Source organism: Poecile atricapillus, chromosome 10 (genome assembly GCF_030490865.1).
Source record: "Poecile atricapillus isolate bPoeAtr1 chromosome 10, bPoeAtr1.hap1, whole genome shotgun sequence".
In the NCBI taxonomy this organism is placed as follows: Eukaryota; Metazoa; Chordata; class Aves; order Passeriformes; family Paridae; genus Poecile; species Poecile atricapillus.
The window spans coordinates 5,863,667-5,889,568 of NC_081258.1; the positions used below are offsets into that span (position 1 = coordinate 5,863,667).

At 51.5% G+C, this 25,902-nt stretch overlaps 1 protein-coding gene across 1 annotated transcript in view; it reads right to left on the reverse strand.

Moving 5' to 3' along the window:
- The window catches only part of LOC131582761 (hydrocephalus-inducing protein-like), an 86,841-nt gene that overhangs the window by 15,277 nt on the left and 45,662 nt on the right, over nucleotides 1–25,902 (reverse strand). Inside the window, exons 20-45 of the mRNA XM_058846229.1 lie at nucleotides 24,260–24,400; nucleotides 23,449–23,765; nucleotides 21,743–21,884; nucleotides 20,248–20,457; nucleotides 19,306–19,434; nucleotides 15,595–15,772; nucleotides 14,484–14,719; nucleotides 13,643–13,776; nucleotides 12,556–12,692; nucleotides 11,801–11,922; nucleotides 11,522–11,713; nucleotides 10,955–11,107; nucleotides 9,300–9,539; nucleotides 8,855–9,065; nucleotides 8,217–8,378; nucleotides 7,740–7,913; nucleotides 6,541–6,635; nucleotides 5,959–6,089; nucleotides 5,454–5,656; nucleotides 4,883–4,977; nucleotides 3,687–3,700; nucleotides 2,881–3,607; nucleotides 2,242–2,385; nucleotides 1,625–1,812; nucleotides 1,268–1,450; nucleotides 910–1,029 (exon numbers count right to left, since the gene is read on the reverse strand). Of these exons, the coding sequence (XP_058702212.1) occupies nucleotides 910–1,029; nucleotides 1,268–1,450; nucleotides 1,625–1,812; nucleotides 2,242–2,385; nucleotides 2,881–3,607; nucleotides 3,687–3,700; nucleotides 4,883–4,977; nucleotides 5,454–5,656; nucleotides 5,959–6,089; nucleotides 6,541–6,635; nucleotides 7,740–7,913; nucleotides 8,217–8,378; nucleotides 8,855–9,065; nucleotides 9,300–9,539; nucleotides 10,955–11,107; nucleotides 11,522–11,713; nucleotides 11,801–11,922; nucleotides 12,556–12,692; nucleotides 13,643–13,776; nucleotides 14,484–14,719; nucleotides 15,595–15,772; nucleotides 19,306–19,434; nucleotides 20,248–20,457; nucleotides 21,743–21,884; nucleotides 23,449–23,765; nucleotides 24,260–24,400 (4,778 nt within the window). The remainder of the gene's footprint in view (nucleotides 1–909; nucleotides 1,030–1,267; nucleotides 1,451–1,624; nucleotides 1,813–2,241; nucleotides 2,386–2,880; nucleotides 3,608–3,686; nucleotides 3,701–4,882; nucleotides 4,978–5,453; nucleotides 5,657–5,958; nucleotides 6,090–6,540; nucleotides 6,636–7,739; nucleotides 7,914–8,216; nucleotides 8,379–8,854; nucleotides 9,066–9,299; nucleotides 9,540–10,954; nucleotides 11,108–11,521; nucleotides 11,714–11,800; nucleotides 11,923–12,555; nucleotides 12,693–13,642; nucleotides 13,777–14,483; nucleotides 14,720–15,594; nucleotides 15,773–19,305; nucleotides 19,435–20,247; nucleotides 20,458–21,742; nucleotides 21,885–23,448; nucleotides 23,766–24,259; nucleotides 24,401–25,902) is intronic.

Consider the following 25,902-nt stretch of genomic DNA (forward strand, 5'->3'; position numbering starts at 1 on the left):
ACCTTGGGCTGGCAACAGCATGTGGCTCTGGCCACCAAGGCAGCCACTAGGCAGGCAGAGCAGCTCCTCCAAGGCTCATTTGCCTCTTATCTGCTCAAGTACACAGATCTGTGTGACGCTGCTCTTTGGCCACACCGGAGCTCCGGGCTAGCTCTGCGGTGCCACTCCGGCACGGGCAGTCGCCAGGAGCGGGGAGCTGCAGGGGAAAGGCGACCCCACTGCAGAACCTTTAGAGCGCTGAATCCTGCCGGGCTCTGCCAATTCAGGCGTTGTGGGTAGTGGCGAAAGGATGGAGGAGACTGACTCCGCTGTACTTCCCAGGAACAGGTTTATTAAGGAGAGGGGATGAACACAAGTGTTTGGGCTGGGACGAAATAGCACTGGAGAGAGCCCAGGGCACGGCTCTGCACTGGGTTTTATCTCAGGGGCGGGCACAGTCCAGGATCCAATGGGAGCTCACGGAGGGAGGGGTAAGGGGAGGAGGTTACAATGTCAGGGACCGATGGGGATACAGAGAAGGTGGGAACATAACATAACAACCAATAACACATCGAGGAAGGGATGAGGTACATGGAAGGAGCTGGAAGGAGAGGTGGGGTTTACAGTGATGGATGGGGAGATGGGGCAGGGTAAAGGCGATTGACGGGGAACATTCAGGAAAATTGGGAGGGGTTTATATAATAGACAACTGGGGCTAAACCATTACAATCAACAGGGGGAAACAAGAACATACTAACAAGTTTTAACATATTCTTAACAAAATTAAATAAACGAACTACAACACTGTGTGTTCCTTCAAACCCATGTGTCTGCCAGGACTCTGCCAGGGACTGCCCTGGACTGTGCCACCAGCACAGCACGTCTCCAAGCGTGTCCAGAAAAGTACAAAGGCCAGCAGGGAGCACATACCACTCTCTCGATTTCCCACACAGCAGCGGTCCAAAGTGGAATTGCTTGGTGCTCTCAACATACTCCTTGAAGATGATTTCACCTTCCTCCATGGTCTTCCTCCACTCTGGAAACACCAGCCTGGGCAGAGAAAGCAGGGAAGGAGGAGCTATGAGATGCTCCAGGTAGGAAATGCAGTCAGAAAGCCATAACCCATCCTGGTGGCTCAGGGACCATCTGCCTTCCCAGCTCCCAGCACAGAAAGAGATGCTGGGTGACGTCAGGCAGCACCATGTGGCCAGGCCAGAATGCCCAAGGAGCAGCCCTGGCTGTGAGCTCGGGGGCAGCAGTGTGGGAGGCTGCCAGGGGCCAGCCTTACCGTGGGTTCTGGCTGATGCTGGGGTACAGGCCGGTGCCACTGCAGGGCAGCTCGTACTGCCGCTTTGTCCCCACCAGCTCAAACCTCAGCGTCTGCTCAAACTTCCCTGGCTTTTTGGTGGAGAAATGGACCTTCAGTTCCACCTCACCGAGGGCAGGCACTATCCACCGGTACCGTTTCAGCCTGGCAATTAAAGAGGAGGCTTCAGACATTGCTGAGGAGCAAATGAAACAAGGAGGGTGCACTGGCCATCCCATGGAGGCACTGGCACAGGGTCCCTGTGCAGCTGGGGACGATGGACCTTGTTTGGCAAGAGGACCAAGAAGCAGAGGCATCACCTCCTCCTGTGCAGCTCACCTGAGGAATTCTGTGGGGATGGAGGCACTTTTCAGCGCACTTTTGGACCTTGTTGTGGAGGAATCCCGGGGACTTTCTGTTCTCTCTGTAGAGACCTGGTTCTTCTTTGTAGACTTGACTCTGCTGGCTGCTTTACTCTTCTTTGGCTGGTCCTCAGCAGAACTGCCCTTTTCTTCTGGGGCCTTGGCCTAAGGGGAGAGAGAAAAGGGAGGGAGAGGTGAGCCCTGAGACATTCCCATCCTGGAAAGCAAAATGGGGGTTTGTTCACCACTGGAAGAGAGAATAAATAAATGAGTTCACCTCCCATGAACTTGGTCCTCCTTATTGGTGTTTGTTTTGCCTAGGACACCCCTTCTCACTCAGGACCCTCTCCTCAAAGGAAGCTGACGGTTTAAAGTGATTTTTTTCCCTCTTGTCTTACAGAACTGCTCTGTCCCCATCAGAGCTGTTCATATTGTCACATCCTTGACAGAAAGGACACCTGCAGACACGGGGCCCCATCACATCTTCACTACCTCTCCACAATGATCCTTCTCCATCCAACCTGTCCCACGTGTCCCCATCTAGCCTGGTCTGTGCCCTGGCACCTTCAGTGCCAGCACCACTGGAGTACCCACCAGATTGTCTTCTGGTGCAGCAATGGTGAAGGGCTTCACATGCTCTGCAGAGCCCAGCCGCTCCTCTGGGTAGTCGACTATGGAGAGGACAGCAGCAGGGGGAAGGCGAGGCCCTTTGGGATGCAGTCCCAAATATTTCAGCATCTAAAACAGAGGAGAAAATCCTGTTTGTAGTTCTGTCACCTTCATCCTCACAACTCCTTTAAAGGCACTGAGCTTTAGGCAATGGGGTTTTTGATTTATATGAAGGACAAGTGCTTTGTTATGCCCAGTGGAGTGAGCAGGCTCCAAAGCAGAGGCAAGAGCTACAAGCGGTACTGGGAGACAAAACTCTCCTGAGTGACTCAGCTGAAGAAAACAATGACCATGAGCTGCCCTGTCCTGGGACAGTTCATAATGATTTCCAGGCTGGGAGACTCTGAACAGATGGGATACTTGTACACAGAGCTCTCCCACTTTCTGCCCGTCTGAGGGATGGTGATAACCTCCCCATCCACACAGATGCTACAGAGTCATTGTGGAACATCATCAAGGGTCTGGAACATCAAGGCTCTGTGCCATTTTCACCTGGGAGGACACAATGCTCCAGGGTCCAAAGTCACGGCAAGCTCAAGATCTGAGCCTTGCAGGGGTTTTTACCTGGGCTGCCGTTGGCAGCCTCCCTTTCCTCAGGATCCACCTAATCATGGCCTTTGGATTTGTGACCGGGATGTCCAGGCATGGCACCCCGACATGCTTGTCTCTGACTGCCTCTTCTGCAACTTTGCTTGGTGTCTCCAGATGAGATGACTGAAGACTCCTTTGGTCTCCCTGCTTTTGTTCAGGCTTCTTCTCCACCTTCTCCTGTGGCTTACTGCTCTTCTGACCTTTGTTTTCAGATGAAGGCTGGGACTTGTTTCCCTTCTGAATCACAGGTAACTGCACAGTACCCTGAACCCTGTTCCAGTAGGAGAAAACCTGCACAACGTTCTGCTGTGATGACTCATAGATCTCAAATCTCTGGATCAAGTTCTTCTCCATCTCAGCTGGGTCCTCTGGGATTTTGGTTTCCCCCTGCTCTGGGGCTTCGGTTTCTCCCTTCTCTGGAGCTTTGTTCTCCTTCTCCGGGGTTTTGCTTTCCCCCTTCTTTGGGGCTTTGGTTTCTGCCTTCTCTGGGGCTTTAGTTTCTCCCTTCTCTGGGACTTTGGTTTTATCCTCTGGTTTTGCAGGCTGCTTCCCCATGGAGACGCCCTTCTTTTCCTTCTTCTGCTTCTCTTCCTCCTTCAGCCTCTCTTCCTCCCTCTGCCGCTCTTCCTCCTTCCGCCTCTCTTCCTCCTCTAAGGCTTTTGCCTCCTCCTCAAGCTTTTTAGCCAGCTGCTTCCGCTCCCTTCGGCAAACAAAACAGAAAACATCACTGAGAGTCACCACCAGAAACCTGGGCTCACTAGTCCTGGCTGGCCCTGCACCTTAATCCTTGACCCTGAGGCCAGGCAGAACCACGAGACCATTTCTGTGAATTTTCCTCTACCCACAGAGGCTGGGGACATCCCAAGTGAGGAGAATTGTAGAAGGGGACCTCCAGGACCAGCCAAACCTAAGACATGCCATCATAAGGTCTCAACTGTGCAGCCTCCCTCTTAAAGCACACCCAGACACCTCCAGCCCACTGCTAAAGGCTGATCCCCCAGCTGTCTGCACTGATGCCTGGAAACGCCCTTCCTCTCTTGATTTCCCAGTTTAAACCAGATCACATAAGCAGCTAACATCTCTTTATGCCTCTTACAATTCTCACTCAGCTCATTCAGCCCCCTTCTCCCTGGGCATAGCCTGCTCCTTAATGAGAATAATCCAATCAGTCAGAAAGCAAAGGCTGCAGGAACTCGTCTCCTGCAAGACAGGCTCTTGTCAGCCAGTTTTCCTGCTGGAACCAAGACAGACTAGTGCTCTCTGCCATGGAAACGATTTGAAGCAGCCTTGTCCATCTCCTTCCCGTGAAACCAACTTCAGCCTGGGCTGAAAGAAGTCCTGATACACAGGCTTGCTTTAAGCGGCCTCCCCTCCCAGCTCCACACTTTTCCTGTGTGTCCTGCGTTGGGCTGCCTTGCTGGAGCAGAGCTTCTCCTGTGCTTGCCTACTGCTGCAGCTGAAGGGAAGCCTAAAGGACATGGGATTTTATGCGTGGTGTCCCACCATAAGGAGAACCCTGGCAGATCAGCATTGCAAGGACTTCATCTGTGGCAGGACCAGGACCCAAACCAAGGGTTTGTCTGTGGCCCACACCCGCCCATACCACAATCCCACTGTTTTGGTGAAGAAGGGAGATGACCAAGAAGGTGAAAATCAACATCATGGACTTAAAGACACTTCTACAGGCAGTGCCAAGGCAAGCCCAGAGCCCAGCTCCCTGCAGGCGGCATCTAAGCCGGGAGGGCTCACCACTAAAATAGAGAAGAAGATGTTCTGTGTCAACAGAAGACGGTCCCTCCTCTCTTGGAAGCCAGGGAGCTAAGAGTGGCCATCCCTGTGTTGCTTTTGGCCTTTGCTATCAAACACCTCGGAGCTCAGGGTCCTTGGAGCAGGGAAACCCTCCAGAGACACTACCCTGAGCAGTAACCCATGGAAGGCTTACTCACCTCTCCCTCCACATACGATTGTGTTTCACGATCATTTTATCCACTAGAGCTTTCTGCTTCTTAGGGAGAGCATCATATTCATCCTCATCCATTTTCAAGATAGGTTTTATCTTCTTCTGAAAAGCTTTTTCCCACCGCAGTTCTTTAGCACAAACCAGAGGAGAAACCATGAGTGACTGCAAGCAGAGCTGGGTGCTCTGGGTCAGCTGCAAGGATTCACAGCTTTTCCCAACTCAGCCTACCATACCAGGAGATGCTGAGGAGCTCATACCCCTGCTCCAAAATTCAGACAATCCCCCAAACTATGGCCAGGCAGTGAGTTCCTGTGCTTTGCCTGGCTTAATTGCACCAAGGCTGAGGACAGTCGTTTGTCACTGAACTACAGCAGCTTGCACTTGTGCCCAGGCTTTAATGTTACAGATTAGGATGAGTCGTAAAACTTCTGATCTCCTGCAACTCATAAGATGAGTGCTGATTACACTGAGCCAGAAGGTGGAAAGATTAATAAAAACATTTCTTACAAGCCCTGCTGCAAACACAGATACACAGAGATAAGGCTGAGGGCTTGAGAGAGATTTGAGAGAAACAGAGGTATCTCACCTTCCTCCTCTCTTTTAGCTTCCTCCCTCTTTCTTTTAGCTTCTTCCTGGGCTTTGCAAGAAGCATAATCATGATGCAGGTTCACCATGAAGATATGACGACGGTTCTTGACAGCTTTGAGTACACAGAGCAGGGAAGATTCCAGGCTGCTTGTGAAGAGGCTCTCCAAGCCATCAAAAACCACTCCCTTGTAGCAGTCTTCACTCTGCAAATAAAGGGAAGAGTAAGTCAGTCGTTGCACGCAGGGGGCTCGCAGCTGGACAGTAAACCCAGATGTCACAGGGCACCAGCTGCCCTTGTTCCAAGTGCATTAGCTAAGAGCAGCTTGGATCTGTCCTTAGGCTCTGCCAACTATGGGCATCTGCAGTTTCCCCCAGGGTTCCCTGCACACAGTCCAGGATCCTCCAGCAGTGTGTACAGACCACCTCCTCCTCCTCCTCTCTGAGTCGTACCTCAGTGCCTGTCTCTCTGGAGCAGGAATGTCTCCTTTTCCCCCACCCCACACACCTTCAGCCTCTCACAGAGGATGTCCACCAGCAGGTCCTCAGGCAGCACACAGCTCAAGCAATTCAGCTCTTCCCCATGACTGCTGATGATGTTCAGCTGCTGCGGCGCAGGAGCAGTGGAAGCTGTGAACTGTAACGTGGACCATTGTAAGGAAAATAAACCATGGTGGAAAGCCCCAAACAACTCCCACTGCTGGGCTTGGAGCTGGGGTTCCTCACCAACGGAGACCAGAACAGCCCTGCAGTGCAGGGGCTCCAGGGGATGGTCCTGGAGGGCCCATCCCTTGGCCAGCTGAGATCCAAGCTTGCAAGCCCCCAGTGCAGCCTCCCAGCACTTTGCTCACTGCGTGCAGTCACACTAGCCAGGAACACACTTTGCCAGCAAACCACTGAGAAACAGTGGAGTTTTCTGCCAGAGCACATTCCCAGCCCCAGTCATGCCCAGCCTGCCAGCTGGGCTTGACACCATGGACCCACATACCAGGCCCTGGCTGGGACAGAGCCTCCTCTGTAAGCAGCCCCTGCCCATCTCAAGGACAATGCAAAGGTCCCAGGCATCAACCAGGACAAATCATGTTTACCTCAAGTTTGCTGGCTGGAGTGTTCTTGCTTTTGGCATTCTTCTTATTGACTTTTTCCCCAGAGGCTTGTTTATTCTTGGTCTGAGACTTTTTATCTGCACAGGGGACAGATGGTTTAAGGGGTCTTTGAAAAGCCAGTAGGCACCTTTTCATCACAATGAGCACAACCTTGGGCCCTGGAATGAACATGGCACTTTTTCCCCAGTCTTCTGGGCACTGGCAGCACTGCTCCCCAGAAGCAGCTCCTTCCCTGCTTCTCTTACCAGCATGCCATCCCATACTTGATTTTAAAGCCAGCACTACGTCCCTCCTAACAACTGTGCCTGCAGGTGACACTGATTGTACAGCAGTTCCCGTATGGATCGAGCCAAACATTCGTTCTCCAGAACCATTGTTTCCATACACCGCACCCATCCTGCATTCTCATGTGGAGACCTGCAGCCCTGCCCCACTTGCATCATCCGTCTCCACGGAAGCTAAATCCACCCTGTGGGAAAACCCCAGCTGGGACCCAGAGTCTTCTTCCTTCCACCAGCTCCCAACCCAGCCAGGTTCAAAACTGAGCAGCGCCAAACTTCCCCCTGCACCGAGCCAGGCCTGGCCTCACCCTGCAGGGCTCAGGGTACCAGCTGCCCAGTAAATTTCATACAAGTCTCCAGTCTCACATGGAGAACATCCCAACATGCATGAGCTGTATAACCTGACAGTGGGCATAGGCAAATCTCTGGAGAAAAGAGCTCATCTCTAGCATGTCTCTCATTGGAAATTCCTCTGGGAGCCTGTCCTTCCTTTCCTCTAGTTTGTAAGGTTACACTCATAGTTAGTCCTCTTGTGCTTATTGAGCCACTTGGAAGGCTTTTTCTTTGTTAAAGTGGGCAGCAGTTCTGCCAGATGCCCATGAGGAGAAAGCTTGATTCAGCTTTGAGGAAATAGAAAGTATTTGGGAAAGAGGCAGGCATGTTTCACCACCCCTAGAAAAAGGAACATGTGCCAAGAATGGCAGCAAAGGGGGGTATACAAGAACCCCTGACTGAGCTGTTAAAAATAAATGATTTTTTTTTCAGACAAGGCAGAGATGCACTTTACCCATGTTCCCTAAGAGACCCAAGGACTGAAAAACTGCCGCTCTGAGTAAACAGAAGCGGACAGTCATGGTGGGTTTCCCAAGCACTGGCTCTGGGTCCAGCATTTCTCCTTACCAGGACTATCTTTGTCTTCGCCTTTTGGCTCCATGGCAGCCTTGGTGCAAAGTTCCCGGGCACAGAGCCCTGCTTGGCTTCGATGGTTGGCGATGGCCTCTTTCACCACGGTGTCAATGGACAAGCAGGCAGCATCGTAATAGTGACACAGGCCTGCTGCTACCTGTGTCTTCCCTGAGAGAGAGAGGAGGGCTGCTGGGTGACACTCGCACATGAGTGCACATTACAGGGACAGGCCCTGGAAAAATCTCCAACAAGATTTCAGACTTAAAAGGACAGTGGGAAAGCAAGTGTCCCTCCAAGGGAGGCCATGAGGAAGGCAGCTGGAGCGTGGTCACAAGCTCTGAATTCTAGAGCCAACAGGATCATCTCCACCCCCTGTTCAGCTGAGGACTTTGCCTTAAGCACCATGGTCCACCAAGATGCATTTCTCCTGCTTGCCCCTCTCCCTGCAGCCCAGGACTGCAGCTCACGTACCTGCCCGGGGTGACCCATGGACGATGACAACGATCCCTTTGCGCCGCTGTGCTTTACGCCTCTCTGAAGATGGGTCAATGCCCAGGTGGCGCATGACAGCCCGAGAGATAGGATCCTCAGTCATTTTCTTCATGGGCTCAGGACAGGATGTGAGAGCTTCTGCTGCAGTGCAAAACCAGGGGGAAAAGTCAGCCTTCTGCCTACCTTTGATCCTTACCATCCTTCCCACCTCCTCAGATCCCAGGAAAGGAGACTTAGTGAAAGCAACATGAGCTTGTTCTTTTGTTGCTAGGAAGGTGCAAATATAAAAGAGCCACTGATATTAGACCTGGTTCTACTGGCTGAAGAACTCATCCAATCCTAGTCTTAGTGGCTAAGGGACACAAGGGAATAGCCTGATTATTTCCCCAGTCTAGGGCAGACAGATAGGAGCTTGCTTTGGCTACTCTCACGGTTGGTAGACAATGCCACAGCCCTTCACCAAGAGTTCCCCCACCAAGCTGGGGAACAGACAGCTGCTAAAAGCATGGGCCTTCCCTGGAGAACAAGGTGACAGCAAGTCCAGGGTGTAAGGGCTGGACTTCCTGCTGTGACCACGGTCAAAACAGACACCACCAAACCCTCACTGGTTTTCTGACCTGGTGCTGCCTTGTCCATAGACTTGACCTCAGCCTCAGGCTCAGCCATGGCCTCAGCCTCTGCCATAGCCTTGAGCTCTTCCTGTTGAGCCTTCAGACTCTTCTGTGCTTCATAGTCCTCCAGCACCTCTGGGGGCAGCATCCCACCCACGGCACGTGGAGGCATTAAAAAGGTATTTTGGTACTCAGACCCGACTGCCATCCGCAGGATCTGTGCGTGTAGGGAAGAGAAACCATATGCAAGATTCCTTTTCTCACCTTTCATCACACACACTCAAACAACCCCGTTTTCTGTCTCCTCCCTTCCTCCCAACCTGCCACAGCATGTCAGCAGAGATGGCTTTGCCCTGGAGATTGCCTCCATCTCCCTGGCACAAGCCTGGGAATGCGGGAGTGCTGTGAAGCTTGGGCAGCATGTACACGGGGACCAGACCTGCCTTCTCACCTTCTCCTCCTCAAGGTACTGCTCGTCAAAATCCAGGGAGTAAAACTCGATGGGGAATTCGCATGGGTTCTTCACCACCACTGTGGCCTCCACCCCATCGCTGTCCACCAGCACCCATCCCATCTTTAGTGCTGGGGGACTGAACTCCAACCGTGGCTCCAGACCTTGTCCTGAGAGGTGCAGCTTTAAGTGATTGCTGCTCCCACAAATGTTGAGCTTCAGCTCATTCTGGTAAGACTTCTGAAAAGACAAAAGTGCAGAGAACTCATCCATGAAGTCCCAGGTGACAGGACCCCAAATACAATGTTTGCCCCAAGATCAGGGTGTTACCAGTCCCTCCAAGGTGAACAGAAACCAGGTGTTTTCTTATGTGAGGGACTACAGTGCCTGTGTCTGGGTGTGAGTAACTGGGATGAGTCCTGGTGTGCACTGTAACTGGGTATTGGGTATCAGATGGATGGACAATGGAGTGCCAGGCGTTTTCACCCAGTCATGCAGGAGTGCAGTGCTCAAGAGAAGGGCCCCGGGGTTACAGTGTCCACACCCAGTCCTGGCACTGCTGCATCAGGCAAACGCCAGCTCCAGGAGAGAGGCAAATGAGCTCTCGCTGGCCAGAAATAAGGGTCACCTTGTCTGCTTAGTGTTTGGCTCTGATCAAAGCCAGACACAAGATGGTTACATCTCTTGAGCAATTAAAAGGTCCCTGGGACTGTCTGCGGGCACAGAAGCACTTGTGTCCATACTGGTACACTCTGTCAGTTTCCAAGACCCAGCAGCCCCAGGCAAACTACTTTTGGGAATGCTCCATCCTTTTAAGTTGAATCCCCAGCTGGGTGGGAATGTGCAGGCAGGCCAGAGCCCCAGGGACTGACTGCTGGCAGCACACCACTACAGGTGACTGTCCTGCCATGCTCAGGAAGGTGTCTGGTGGCTGTTTTGCCAGTCAGTTCTGCAGCAGGATGGGCCTAGAGCAGCCATTCCAGGATTATCCTCTGCGAGTGTGCAGCTGCTCTGCACCGAGTGTCACAGCTGCAAACACAGCCAGGCAAGGGGGAGGCTGAGGGGAGCTGGGCACATCCCTCCCCTGTGCCGAGAGGCAGCCACAGAGCCCTGATGCTCTCTGTGCAAGCTCCCTGTGTGTAGACATGATTTCTGAACCTGACAGAATTTCAAGCTCTCAGGAGCTGATTGTTCCCAAGGAAAAGTCTTGAGAATCTTTCCTCGCTTACAGACTGTTTGTGTAAGTAAGAGTCTGCTTTTCCAAAACAAGACACGGATGTTCTGAGTGTTTTCTCTCTTGTCCCACCAATGGGAGGAGAAAGGTGTTGCTCCGTCTACCAATCAGGGTGACCTGATCGAAACAGCTTATACAAGAGTTAACAAAACCCAGAAATAAAAGCTTCTTCACGAAAGCTGGTTGCTGTGTGTGTGATTTGTAGGAACCCTTTGCTATACTTTGTGTCCTCTAGCGACACCTGAGGGCATTTCAGAGCTCTTCTCCCAGGAGTGCTCTGTGGGGTGAACTGAGCCACACTGAACACAGGGCTTGCAGAAAGCCCCCTGTGAAGGCAGAGCTCATATCACACTCTCTGCAGCAGGCCCTCATTTCCACATAGCCCTGACAGGCCTCCTGGGCTGACAGCTGCCAATCTCACCTCCTCCTTGGGTGTAAACTGGATTTGCAAGTCCTGCCACTTTCCTGCATCAAGGGTTCCTTTGGAGGGCGTCACTTCAAAGGGACAGCGCCCTTCCTCCAGCGCCTGCTGCTCCTGACGTTGCTCTGGTGTCATGTATCTGAGTTGATTGCTCTGGACACAGAAACCAATGGTGTGAGGTCTCCTTAGTTGGAGGACAGAGCCTCACAGATATCAGTATATATATATATATATATATACATATATGATATCAGATATCAGAGATATATACATATATAGCCAAACCAAGTGTGGCCCCCATAGCCTAGAGCTGGAGGGAAAACCTGTAAACAGGGCAGGCAGAGGGAACTACTGTCCTCAGAGGAGGAGGAATGGGTGAAGATGGCAGAAAAGCAAACAGCAGCTAATAGAACAGGTCCAGGAAAACCAGTCTTGATCTAGACCCTCAGAAGATTCCTCAAACACGCCATAGACCCAAGTGCTTGGGCAACCACAGGAGCAGAAAGGTAAGAGATAAAAAGAAAATTCAACCAAGAAGTTACATGTTCAATGTTGCCTGTGCTTTACCTTCCTAACAGGCTTGATGTCAGTAATAAACCATTTGCAGGGTACTTGGAACCAGTTGTAGAGCCGGACTGTCTCAACCTGGCACTGCCCAACGAGGATATCGGAGAACTGCAGTGTGTTCTTGGAGAGGTCGAGCGACAGTTCCAACACAGTGGCACGGAGGCGGATGTGAAACATGGGGCCCTTTGTTACCTGTAGAAGGACAGAGAATTCAGCAGAAGGTGCAGGTGACACCTGCTGCTGTGCCCAGCCTGCTGCTTGCCCCAAGAGCTGTGGTACCTGTATGGGCAGCAGCACATCCACATCACCCTGCGGTTGCTGGGCACTTTCAAAGCACACTTCAAATGGTAGGGTGTGCCTGTAGGGCAGGCTCTTCATCTTGTCCCTGTCCACTCTGAAACCTTGAACAGATGAAAACAAAGCAGCTGAGATACACAAGAAATGTGTCATAAGCATGTTAAGGCCTTACAGGTGTCCTGGCTGAGAGGTCTGGGAAAAACCTCATGCTGTGCTGTGACCTGGACAAAAACTTAAAGAGTACACATGAACGCCTCTCAGACACAGCGAGCCACTGTGTGATGGAAGTGCAGCCTTGCCTCAAGGCCTCTTTTAGGAGTCTCTTTTGATCCACCAGAGGATCTCACAGGCTGTTTCCTCAATAAAGGCTGAATACAAGTGCTGTGACAGTGTGAATTCCAAACAAAGCACTTCCAAAACACAGCAGACCTCACTGGTTTGCAAAACAAGCTCACAGAGCGCCCAAAGAAACTTGATGCTCATGGGAGCCAAGGGCAGAAGATGCTGAGAGGTGACCAGGGTGATGAGCCCATCTGGCCCCCACACTGGAGTGTCAGGGCAGTTGTAGGCAGGCCAGGTCCCTGGGCATGGCTGGACAGGAGAATTCTGCCTCTGAAGCTCCCAGCAAGGGGACTGAGAAGAAAAAGCTGAAAAACCTCCCCAAGTTCAGTGGCTTAAGCTAGTTTGTCTGAGACACCTCCTTCATGCCCACAGGAAGTGTCTCCAGCACTGCTTACCTGTGTCCTGCAGGACAGATACATCAACCTGGAAGGACACTGGGATCTGCCCTGGGTTGGTGATCTCCAGAGTGCGTCTCTCAGTGAAACCCTTAAGGACAGTGCCCATGTCCAGGACATACTCGGGCAGCTCAATTCTGCAAGAAGGAGTAAGGACAGTCCTTAAACCACAGCCTGCCTACATGTCCACCTGGACAGAGGAAACAAAGTGGCTATTTCTTTATTCAGTGCTGTAAAAACTCAGCTCAAGTCTATGAAACCTGAGGCCTGACCTCCTGGCAATGACTTTGGGAAGTCACAGGGAGTGCAGGTCCTAGGTTTTATCAGCTACCAATGGTACATGAAAATAAAAGTAGTTTAAAATGGACACTGGTCACAGTTTCTCTGCTATGAAAAGCCAGTACAGGTGAGTCCACTGGGCCTCCACTGGTCTCAGTGAAATTACTTAGCCTGTTGTACAGCCTGAGCCTGAAATTGTTTTGGGGCCTAGGAATAAGATTTGCCTCCACAGCAAATCTTCATTGCTCTGCAACCAGATCACCTGATCTGTTCTGCAGAGCATCTTCTTCCTCAATTGAAGCCTCCTGTGCTTGAGCTGCATCATGATGGTGCAAAGGGAGGGACCAAGTTACCGAGTTAACCCCTGCCACCCCACCAGGATTCAAGTCATCTGATTTAGGGTTTTAAAGGGTTTGCTGACATGTGCAGTTCCCTTCTCCTTTTGTTTAGCGTGCTCTGTTAGTTGGAACCAAGGCATCAGCTGGGAATTATCTCTTTCAGAGCTAGTCATCAGGGACAGAATTTATGCTGTCTAGAAGGGCTTGAAGGTCTGCAGTGGGTCCCCTCAGCTCTAGGGACAGAACCCCACAGCTGTGGGGAGCTGAGCAGTCCAAAGCTCAGCGTGGTGCTGGGGAAGGGAGGGCACTCAGCTGCTGACACATAGTGTGTCCCAGCCACCGGGACAAGAGCCTCTCTGAATTCTAGGCTATTCCCAGCTCTGCAGACACAAGGAGCTCTCAGAAGAGGAGGACATTGCTGGGTGTTTCCCACGGGGCACCTGGAGATGGGGATGGGAGTCCCTACTCACTCGACAAGGCTCTGGCGCAGCTGCTTGTGAGGGAACTTGGTCTTTGGGGAATGGGATTTGAGATTTTTCTGCAGATCCAGAGCAGCCTTCTCTATCAGCATGCTCACCATCTTCATCTGTAGCCGAGGCTTTGACTGAGGAAATGGAAGACAGTGCCTGGTTAGCAAAAGGTCTTCCCAGGGCCCAGCATGCACCTGAAAGAGGATCCCACCCTACTCTTATTGGGAGGGGGTGTGGGGTCCTCCTGTCTGGCTGCTCAGTGTCCATGACACCCCCTGCTCGCTTAGCCAGGACCTCATCTCCAGCATCTTTGCCTGCCCAACCACTGCTGGCAAAATTTCCTTGATCTGGCCAGGCAGACAGACAAGCCAGGAACCTTCCAGAGCTCCAGATACTTGCCTGCCCCCAGCCAGGACCAAGGCAGCTTGGACAAAAGCTGTCTTGAAAGGGAACCAGGACTAAGCTGGTGTCTCTTGGAGATGAGCACAGCCAGCACAGTCCTAGGGCACAGTCAGGCACCTGCTGTTCAGGTCTGTAAATCTGGCAGGGCTTGGCTTGGGACTAAAAAACTCCCCAGCAATAACCTGCATCTCCTTCAAAGCACCATCAACCCTTGAGCATGGCCTTCAGGATCTCTCCCTGAGGTAGCCAGGAAACTACCCCAGAAGAGACCATGACCAGAATGGCAGCCCTAGGGACAATGCTGAGGTGACACATGGTTGTAAGTGGGCAGGGAGGTCCCAAGTGCCATCAGGGCACTGGGAAGCTGCTGCGGGCTGCAAGGGGCTCAGGTGACATGGAGAAGGTGGCATGTGCCAAATGGGGCTGCATCTGCTCTTACTACAATGCCAGAGTCAGGCACGCAGGGATTCAGGTTTCCAGTCTTCGGATTCTGAGTGTTTGGAGTCTGAGCTGCCAGGGTTTGAATATTCATGGTCTGAGTCATCAAGGTCTGAGACTTCAAGGTCTCAGTCTTCGGGCTCTGATTCTTCTTCCAAACAACTGATTTATTGCTCTCACTATCTTGTTTCATATGTTTTAAAAGCTGTTGCAGTGGCTTCTCATATTTTTCATCGCCTGAAGGAAGAAAATATCCACAAAAAGAAGTGTGAGCAAAGTGCCATTTAAGCTGGGATGTCCCTGCCTCCCAACAGTGGTTTCTTCCAGAAAGAAATTCCTTAAGCCATCTAAGGAAAGTGGATGCTGCTGCTCTATGGAGGCTAGCTTTGGAGCAAGCTGCAGGCCCCATGGCCTGCCAGCCCTGCCTGAGAAGCTAGCCTGGGAAATTCATGGGAGGATTCAAAACAATCCTCAAAGACAGAAAACAGCCTGCAGGTGCTGTTTGTCTGGTCCCGTGTTTTCCTTGCAGGAGAGGGTCAGGGGGGTGGTGAACCCCACTGACCAATGATGGTAATGTAGCACTTTACTAACCAATAAGAGTTTCCTTTCTGTACTTTCGACGAACTAGTCTATATAACATGACTGTAGCAATAAACTAGAGATTCTCTCCTGTTCTGACTCCCTTGAGAGTCCGTGTCGTTCTTCCTGCCGTTCCCAATTAGAACAACACTGCTCCTCTCCGAATCCTCATGTTTGCTCCCACCCATCATCCTCCCCACAGAGGAGAGTCTCATCCCCTGCAATGGCATGCAAATCCAACCCTGCCAGAAGCCCTGCCAGCCTCTCTTACAGCTTTCCCAAGCCTTTCAGTCCAGCCATCATCCTTCAGGACCCTGCCAGATGTGCTGGCAAGCTCTGCAGGATGGTTCCTGGGACAAAGCCCACATGGGATCCTCTGCTCAAGACTCACAAAGCAGTCAGATGGCTTGAGTGGCTCTGGGAGTCCTGCAGCCCTCCAGGCTTGGTGCAGGTGGGCATGAGCTGCCCTATGGGCATTTGGTAGGGAACAAAACCAGAGCGGCCCTTCCTGGCAGCAGACAGGCAGTGCCCACCTTTGATGTTCCAGGGCAGGTTGACACTGATCATGGGAAAGGACGCTTCTCCTTTCAGGCAGATCTTTTCTGGGTCCAGGTCACCCACTTTAAGTTGGTAAATCCTGCTGAAGGCTCCTGGTAATCCTGGCATGTAAGAGAATTTCAGCACTTGCTTCTCACCAGGTGCAACGGAACCCTGCAGAAATGGGAGAGGAGGAAGGGACTGCATCATTGTTTGATGGGGGATGGCTCAGGCGACAGACAGGCTGAGAAGACAGGTTCTCTATCCAGAAGAAACCATCAGACCACAGCACCTTTGTGATAAATATTACAGTGTTGGCTGTCACAATTGTTAGAGTAAATATGTGTTTTATAATGTTGACTTTTGTAAAAGAAGCTTTGCTAAAGTTCAGAGTTCTTTTAATGTGAATGTTGTGTTGTGATACCAATGTTGGTTAAGAGTTGTTGCAATATTAACATTTAATCAATGAAAGAATGGAAAACTTTTAAATTTTGAAAAGTAACAAATGACCACCACTAGGACAACTGCACATGCTCCAAAAAGACAGGACAGAGGAGGAACTGTTAAAATGTTTGAATATGTGTAACTGTTTGTAAATTTGTATTAGGTTGATGCCATACCCAGGGCAAATAAGGGGTGTTTCTGTGTTGACTGATGTGCCTCTGGCTCCAAGCCAAGCACCCACTGCTGTTACTTTTGCTTTATTGACTTTGTCCCCTATTTTCTCTTATGAAATTTTCTTTGAATTTTAAGTGAGGAGTGGGCTTTGTTTCTCACACCTCCTACCTTCGTTGTGCCCAAAAGGTTGAGCCTCTGACCCTGGGGCGCAGTGTGTCCTCCCAAGGGCTCATAAGACTGCAGCCCCAGCACAGCCTGATACGAGCACAGCTCTGCTGCTACTGGGGTTTGTCTTCTGCCAGCAAGGGCCCAACTCATCAAAAAAGCTCTTTTGCTGCCACTATGGAAGTGAAATCCCCACACTCAGCAGGGCCAGCAGCTCCTCTCATCCCTTGTAGGAGACAGGCATGAAGAAATGAAAAAGTCAATCGTCTTCCTCTTCCCTCTGCAAGGAGGGACAAAGGCAGGAGTGCTGCTTCGGCTCAAAGACATCCAGGCAGGACTGAGAAGCCTGGACAGTGGTGGGATGGTGCTAATTTTTCTCCTTGCTCTTCCAGCCCTGCTGTGCCCTGGCCCCCTCACTGCCCCACAAAGCCACTGCCCACCAACAAAGCTGGAGGAAGCAGGGACCAGCAAGCCCACGGAAAGGATATGTAAGTGGTGCTTAGCGCTGGCAGCAGGGAGGCAGGGCCAAGGCGTATGACCTGTGTGATCACACAGTCTGGGTAAGGTGACCCCCAGAAGCGCTCCAGTGCCAGCACAGCCCAAGAGCTCAGTCATCAAGGGCCCCAGAGTGACTGTGAGGAACCAATTAAACTGTAATTTATGTCTCAACATATGTTATAAACACATTTTCTGACATGGGATGAAAAATTACTACAGCGGCTGTAGACATGCTGGGAGCCTTACATCCCACGTGTAAAGGAGGTTTCTAGGAGAAAATGCAGGCAGGCTCCGACTCTGGGGGCTGCAAGCAGCCTCCCCCTTGGAGGCAGGCAGACCCCGAAGCCCGGGACAATTTTGCCCGTCTGACCTACAGTCTTCCTAAAAGGGCTGAGGTATGGGAGGAGTCTTAGCATAGAAAAGCAGTTAACACTGCCAGTTTTTCCCAGCCGTTTTTGGTTTTTTGGTGGGCTGGGAGCACCTGAAGGGTCCGGTACTTCTTCTCTGTCTGCCTGTGCTGCTGTCGCCGCTTCCCTGCTTGCCTCAGCAACCTGGTGCTGCTCCGCTGTTTCCCCGAGGGAGCAGCAGCCGCACCCCGACCGTGACAGGGGCAGCTCCCGAGCCTGGTCACTGCAGCACCCCCGTGCCTGTGCTAGAACCTGCTGATATACCCTGCTAATAAACCCTGCTGATAAACCCTGCTGATAGAGCCTGCTGATAAACCCTGCTGATAAACCCTGCTGATAAACCCTGCTGATAGACACTGCTGATATACCCTGCTGATAAACCCTGCTGATAAACCCTGCTGATACACCCTGCTGATACACCCTGCTGATAGAACCTGCTGATAAACCCTGCTGATAGAGCCTGCTGATAGAGCCTGCTGATAGAGCCTGCTGATAGAGCCTGCTGATAAACCCTGCTGATAGAGCCTGCTGATAGAGCCTGCTGATAGAGCCTGCTGATAGAGCCTGCTGATAAACCCTGCTGATAGAGCCTGCTGATAGAGCCTGCTGATAGAGCCTGCTGATAGAGCCTGCTGATAAACCCTGCTGATAAACCCTGCTGATAAACCCTGCTGATAGACACTGCTGATAGAGCCTGCTGATAGAGCCTGCTGATAAACCCTGCTGATACACCCTGCTGATAAACCCTGCTGATAAACCCTGCTGATAAACCCTGCTGATAAACCCTGCTGATAGAGCCTGCTGATAGAGCCTGCTGATAGAGCCTGCTGATAAACCCTGCTGATAGAGCCTGCTGATAGAGCCTGCTGATAGAGCCTGCTGATAAACCCTGCTGATAAACCCTGCTGATAGAGCCTGCTGATAGAGCCTGCTGATAGAGCCTGCTGATACACCCTGCTGATAAACCCTGCTGATAAACCCTGCTGATAGAGCCTGCTGATAGAGCCTGCTGATAGAGCCTACTGATAAACCCTGCTGATAAACCCTGCTGATAGAACCTGCTGATAGAGCCTGCTGATAGAGCCTGCTGATAAACCCTGCTGATAGAGCCTGCTGATAAACCCTGCTGATAGACACTGCTGATAAACCCTGCTGATAAACCCTGCTGATAGAGCCTGCTGATAGAGCCTGCTGATAGAGCCTGCTGATAGAGCCTGCTGATAGAGCCTGCTGATAGACACTGCTGATAGAGCCTGCTGATAAACCCTGCTGATAAACCCTGCTGATAGAGCCTGCTGATAAACCCTGCTGATAGACACTGCTGATAGACACTGCTGATAGACACTGCTGATAGACACTGCTGATAGACACTGCTGATAGACACTGCTGATAAACCCTGCTGATGGAACCTGCTGCGGCTGCAGATCATGCCCAGCAGGCACACACACTCAGGGCAGCTGGCAGCACACCTGGAGGCTGTGCTCCATCTGCCGAGCAGGACGCTGACAGAGTGCCCCAGGATTCTGGTGGTAACGCTCTGTCCTTGTCTTGTGTTACTCTCTCAGTTTCTCATTTTCTCTCTCTGCTCTTTTTTCTTTTCCCCCTCTGGTCAGGACCATACCCTTTATCAATAAACAGTTTCCAGACATAATACTTGCTGCCTTTGTGCCCTATTTTCGTTCAAGAAATCTATCACACAGAATTTGCCTCTACTCCCCTTACAGCAGGACAGGACAGTGGCCAACCCACTTGTGCCTCCTGCCAGTGTCTGCCCTGTAACAGCAGAACCACCCACCAGCAAAGGCCATGGGGGAGTCTATCAGGAGGGCACTTGTTTGACCTTCTCTGCTCCCAGCAGAAATTGCTTACAGCCCTCTCTCTCTCTCTCGTAGCTGGGCTTGGGATTTTCCCCTCTGACTTTTCCCCCCACCCTTTCACCCCCCACCCCTGCTCTTTTGTCCCTTTAACACTCTCCTGGGCCACCTGACAGGGCTGGGGTCAGTCACTTGTGCTACTTACAGTGGTGGGCTCGACCAGAAACACACCAGGCAGATCTTGATCTGCAGTGCTGGGTTCTAGCACCCAGTTGAATTCAATCTTGCTAGTGTTCGCCAGGGTGACTGTGCTGTGATGAATTTCATTAAACATCTGGAAAGAAGGTGTAGGAGCAGGAAGTTACAGACCCAGACCTGCTGCTGGGAATCTCCTTCCTGTCTCCTGGGGTTGAAAGCAGACACATGATGGGAGCAGGGACCAGAGAGGAGATAGGAGCACTTGGGAACCCAGGGAACCCCCAGGCGCAGGGCACCTGCACAGGACCAGGGAGCTCTGGCAGCACACAGAGGTGTGGTAACAGCCATGTGAGGGCCAGTAATAAATGAACCAGTGGACACAGGCCCTCTGAGGGGTCACTAACAGCCAGGAGAAACAGAGACAGCACTGAGGCACTCCAGAAGAAAGGGCACCTACATGCAAGTATTGGCAAGCAACATACGTGCAACAAGGGAGTCACACAGCAGCTGGAAATAGCTGTGGGCTTTCAACTGAAAAGAGTGAAGTGGGGATTATTCTGGGACAGTCTCCTACTATAGTGAGACAACTTCTTCCCTTGGTTATTGTGTGCATTAAACAAGAGCTTTAGAGAAGAGCATCTCCTTGGAGCTCAGACTTTAGGAATGGAGCAGCAGAGGGATGTCTCAGGGACATGCCCCTCAGAGCATCCCCACTGGGACCCTGCCTGTCCCAGGAGGTAATGTTAGGCACCCTGAAAAAGAGGCATTCCCAACATTTTGGAGAGGGTTGGAGATGGCCATTTTAAACCAGCTTGGATGCCAGATGTGTCCCTCAAAGGTTGAACTTCCAAGCCCCAGAGGCAACAAAGGGGCTGGGAAGGGAGCCCTGGAGCGAGGTGGGCAGGAAGGCAGCAAGGCGAGGAGCTGTGCCAGGGGAGCCGTGTGGTACCTGGGAGCCGCAGTTGATCTCCCGGGCGCTCAGGGAGTAGCTGACACGTGAGGCCTCCCCGGTCAGCTTCACCTCGTAGGTGGGGCCTCCCTCCACGTGGCACAGCGCTGTGACATGGGCCATGGTGTTGAGGTGGCCAGTGAAGGTGAAGGAGACCTGCTGTCTCTCTCCCGGCTGTAGCTCACCCGACAGTGGCAGGATACTGAAAGCCTGCACGGAGAACAGGAGAGATTGAGGTGCTGAGCATGGAAATGGATGCAGAAGAACACCTTGGAGCAAAGTGCAGCTGTAGCCAGAGGGGCCTATTCCTCAAACAACACAGCCAGAATCATCCTGATCTCATCCTGCATCCATACCACTGACCAGTGGAGGAACCATGGTGAAAATCTTCTCCCATACTCATGGATCAATGCACTAATACACTACATTAAAGTGAACTGAGATGTCTCCTGGCAGTAGAAATTATCTCTGATCAACAACTTGCCTTTAAAAAGCATGTCTTACAGCTTCTAGAAAAAGAGGAGACTCAGACTCAGAGCTCTTGGAGCCCAGGGAGCTCATGGAAGGACTCCAGTCCAGCTCATCTGACTCCTGAGGCTTTTCCCCTCTCTGTCTGATTTATATACTGCTTTCTCAAGGTGCTAGAGCAAAAGCTCCTGCAAAAATTTCCTATGGACCACTTGATGAGGTCCAGGGAGGAGCAATGCCCTTCACAGATGCTGCACAGTGTCCTTGGGCCGTCCTACAACATGTCCTGCACAGCCTCTCCAATCCCCAGTTGCTTCAGCAGCACTTTGTGATGGGTCTGGAGGGAGGTGAAGCCCCTCTGTGGGCAATGCTGAGGGCCACCAGTGGGACTGGGAGCTACAGCCCTGCTTGCCACACTGAAAATGTGGAAGTGAGACAGATTCCCTCTTACCTTCTCCACTTCAAGGGGAGTCCATGGTATGTCCACAGAGTGCCTGAATCCTGACAACCCCACTGGGATGCAAAACAGTCCAGGCTCATTTGGTGGCACCTAAAAAACAAGCCATTTTCTATGCTAGGAGGAGGAGAGAGCCACTTTGCAAAGTCTCATTTTATAAGACAGCTTCAGGGCCACCACTGCAATACCAACTCTCGGGTGAAAGTAGAGACCTGGAAACAGGTGGTCTGGCAGGGTTGGGAAGAGGGTACATGAAGATCATCACAGCTTGCTCTGAGGAGGAAGCTAGAGGTCTTATTATCATGATGCAGATAAAAGCCTCATCTTACATTGTGAAGAAAACAAGGCAAAAAAATCCCACACTCAATACAGGATGTGAGCAGGCTTCTCCAAGGAAAACTCTCCTATTTCTCTCTCCCACACATCCCATGTCCAGCTGCAGGCCGTGCTGCCCAGCCCACTCTCAGGGCACAGGACAGAAGGGCAGCAAAAAGGGATGTCAGCACGAGCATGACTTGTTGGTGCAAGCTGGGGAGGCAACACAAGCAGTAGGTGTACAAGAAAATCTACCTCTGATGCTAAACATCGGAGAAGATGCCGTGCTTCTTTCAGGGTGTCTGGCTCCTCCTCATTTCCAGATGTTGAGCAATCCAAACAGGTGCTCTTCACCTTTGGTGATGGGGGTGTGAATTCAGGTGGGTAAAGCTCATGTCTGGAAAATAACATAGCTGTGAGAAGGGACCTGCAGTGGGAGGGAGGGACACCTGCAGGAGTAACTCCTGGTCAGGATGCAGCCCCTGGGTGGGTGCTGGTGTGTTGAACTCAGAAATGGTTTGATCCAGCCCTTCCCAATCCAGGCTGGAGCAGGTCTGTTCTAAAAGCAGCGCAGAGATGACACTGAGGTAGCAGTGGTGCAGGCAGCTGCTCCTGCTTGCATTGAGGAGCTACAGAGGACAGGGATTAAAACCTTGTGGGGATGCAAAAAGCACAGTGGGAGAGGAAAAGACAGAGAAAGCGAGCAAAAAGGTGAGATTTGAGGCACCAAGGGCAGATCTGGCCAGTGACGAGCCAGCACAGCCCCTGCCCCAGTGCCCAACGCCAGAAACTCTGCAGCTCTACAAGTGACTCAGGTCACATTCCCCATTTTAAATTGAAGCAGGTGCTCAGGGTAACTCTGCTTGTCTTTCTAATGCCACGTGAGGGACACAGTTGGGCTGTGCCTGCCTGTCACCCTGCTAGCTGCAAGTGCTCCCCACACAGTCAAACACGATCTCCATTCCAAGACAGGCATTCAGTGCCAATAATGACCTGCTCCCCAAAGAATAACTGTTTTCAGCTTTGCAGCTTCTTATCTAAGGCTGGGTTTCATTTCTGGATGAGGGGCTCTCTCTCATCATAACCCCCAAGAGATCCCTAATCATCTATTCCACTGTCTGGTTTTAATGAATGGTTTGAGGCAATGGTTCTCAGGACCATGGTGCCCAGACAACAACATTTTTCACTCTAAAGTTGAAACTCTGGGAGGCAGGGATAGGAGATAATGTGATGAACAAGTCCTGCTGTCCAGCAGTACAGAACCCATAAGAGACATGTTGCAATGGGGAAAAGTCAAAATGAGTAACAAGTGTCACAAAAAAAGGGAGTGAAGAATCCAAGGTGTCCACTGAAAGCTGACCCCTGGGAAAGAAACTGTCCTGGCACTAAAGGAGTTGTCTCAGAAAAGAAGGAAAGAGAAGGAAACAGGATGTTCAGCATCAGCCCAGGTGCTAAGTAGCTCTTTCTCTGTTGTTGGGACTTTCTGGGCATCCTCCAGCACAAGGCAAGGGAAGAGGGCAAGGAGCAGAGAGCAGCTCCTGCAGAGAGGACCCATCCCAAAGCAGAGGAGCCAAAAGGGCATCCCCAAAAGGGCATCCCCAAAAGGGCATCCCCAAAAGGGCATCCCCAAAAGGGCATCCCCAAAAGGGCCTCCAGCATCACTGTGGGAGCTGGGATTAGGAGCCCTTCGTCAAGGTGGACATCGCCTCAGGCCACAGAGGTCTGAGAAAGCAGCTTTCGCCCCAGCTTTCCTTCCCAGGGGAAACCACTATGGGGGCTACACAGCACCAAACTGGTGGAAAACCTATTCCCTGAGCATCCAACCTGACCACAGCTGGTCAGTGTTATCTGCACAAGTGGAAGACAGAAGCAGTTTGTCAGGTCCTAGGCAAACAGCTCTGTTCTTTGGAAAGTACAAACAGGACACCAGGAAGAAGAGGAGAGAACAAAAGTGCACATACCTGAACTTGTGCACCTGGCTGTCTGCCTGGAATGACCAGTGGTACTTGACAGGAAGGGGGCTGCAGTTGGTCATCTCCAGAGAACGCACTATTTCAGTTCCAGGCACATTGTAGCCAAACTCCAGGGTGCTGGGCTGGATTTGGAGATTTGGGAAGTGGGCTTCTCCCCAAAGGATGATATGCTCCACAAAAGGATGACCCCTGACCATGTTTATCTTCAGAACCTTCTTTTCTTTCCAGCTATTAAAATCCAGATTATAAGCTGGGTCAAATGCGATGTAGAGATGACAGGTCTGCCCTACACCCACTCTCACAGGCTGCAAGGAGATGAACAGTAATTAATCACCTGTAGCATGATTAATTCCCAAGGTCTTGACAGCATGAAAATAGTAAATGTCATAAACAGTAAATACTCGAAGTGTGACCCCAGCATGGGCTTCTCAGTTCATTGTTCATTTCTTTACAGCAAGGGTCTGACTGCAGGCACCACAGTTCAGTCAAGGATTCCCTCAGGCTCACATTTCTCTGCTCAGTAGCAATACAAGGGAGCTGGGATGCTCTCCAGGAGACACCTTTACTGCATGGCTTGTCCAGGCCTAGCTGCCTGCTCCCTCCTCCTTGTGCCTTAAAGCCAGGATAGATCTCAGTTCAGATAAAATTTTCACTCTTTCAGCAGCTCTGCTGATGCAGCTCAGGCCAGCCCACTGCTGATGCTACACAATAAACTTGTTGACTCAAGGGCCTCCCAACAGAAAGGCACCAGCACATCCCTCCTCTTCCAACCCCATTGGAGGAGTCCAGGGCTGCTCACCTGGCCATCTGGGAGGGGCTGCTGGTCCACACTGCAGACCATAAATGGCTGCTCCAAACACAGCATGAGGTTGAGCGGCAGGGAGCAGGTGTTTTTTAAAGTCAAAGGCTGGTACTGCAGAGTTAGGACATCACTGGGTTTCTATGGAAACAAGGAAAACCAGCCTCAATTCCCCAGAAGTGCATACATGTCTGTTTACCCTTTCTATTTGTTTCTACCCTTCCGGGAGATTTCTCTTTATAGCAGGTGCTTTTCATGTTTAGAAACCACAGCATCCTCTGGGGGACAGGGCAACACTCCCATGAACAGGTGAGGGAACAGGCCCCTAAGAGGAGGCAGCTGCTTGAACAAAGTCTAAAGCAGAAAGTGAATTCAGGCCATTTGTCTCCAGTTTTGTCTCTCTCTTGGGCAGAACAGCACTGGATGATCTTCACTCACATGCTGTCATTTCTTACAACCTTATTGGCTCTAGCAGCCTCGTAAAAGCAGTTAATCTGCAACACATGTCCTGCAGCCCCTGCTACAGGGACAAGGTGCCTGTGGTCTCAAAGCTGTGATCAGCCTAGGCTCTTCCTTCCTATCTGTTCATTGTGCTGTGACGCTGCCCCTGCCGCGGCTCTCCTGGCCCTGGCTAGCTCCTGCTCCCTAGCCGCTGGCAGCGTCGGGAGTGGGGAACGGTCTGGGAGCTATTTGTCCCAGACCGAACCTTCAGAGCCTGTAGGCCACCAAGCTCTGCGGTCTCAGGTGCGTCGTGGGTGTCCGATAAAGGCAAGGAGGAGGCTCAGAGTCCCAGGTTCTCTCCAGAAACCAGGCTTTATTCCAGGAACGGGAACAGTGGATGGGGGAAGGACTGGAAAGATCGAGGGTAGGGCACACTGAGCGAGGAGCACCCCTGTGCGCCCCAATTTAAAGTGGGGAGGGTACAAACACAGGAACCAATCAGGGCATCTCAGGGGAGGAGTTGGGGGGAGGGTTCACAATGCTGAAGACCAATGGGAATAACACGTGGGAGGGGCGGCAGCCGCAACACCAATAGGGCTTCGAATGAGGGATGAATGACAGGGAACATACTGGAACAGAAGGTTGGGTTTACATTGATTGATAGGATTCAGGGGCAGGAGCAGGGTGATGGACAAGGAAGGTTCAGGAAAAAGGGGAGGGGTTTACAATGATAGGCAACTAGGGACAAACCATGTTGGGATAACGGGGGAGTAACCGGGGTGGACCAACTTTAAACCTCATGAAAGTGAGCAGACTTAAATGAAAGTAAACAAACAGGCGGCAACAGGCGGCAACAGTGCTGAGCTTCCTGCATGGTTTAGAGAAACCAGAGAGTTTTGGAAACGAGTTCTGGATGTACTGATATCAAACAGGTGCTGTGCCATAGTATGCAGTAAATCAGTTTGTGTGTGTGGCATTGAGCAGAACCCAGGCAGAATCAGGGAGAGCTGAAAAGCTTCTGAATTACATCTGAACTGCCTGTCCCAAGGATTCTGTACTTCAGTGGAAGCCTGGGAACCAGAGGAGAGGCCTGAAACTACAGAAACCAAATCATGAAACATCTTCTCATTTTCAGACAACTTGCAGGAGAGGGAAAGATGATGCTGGAGTTGGGATCCAGAGATGAAAGGGCACCTGCTCTG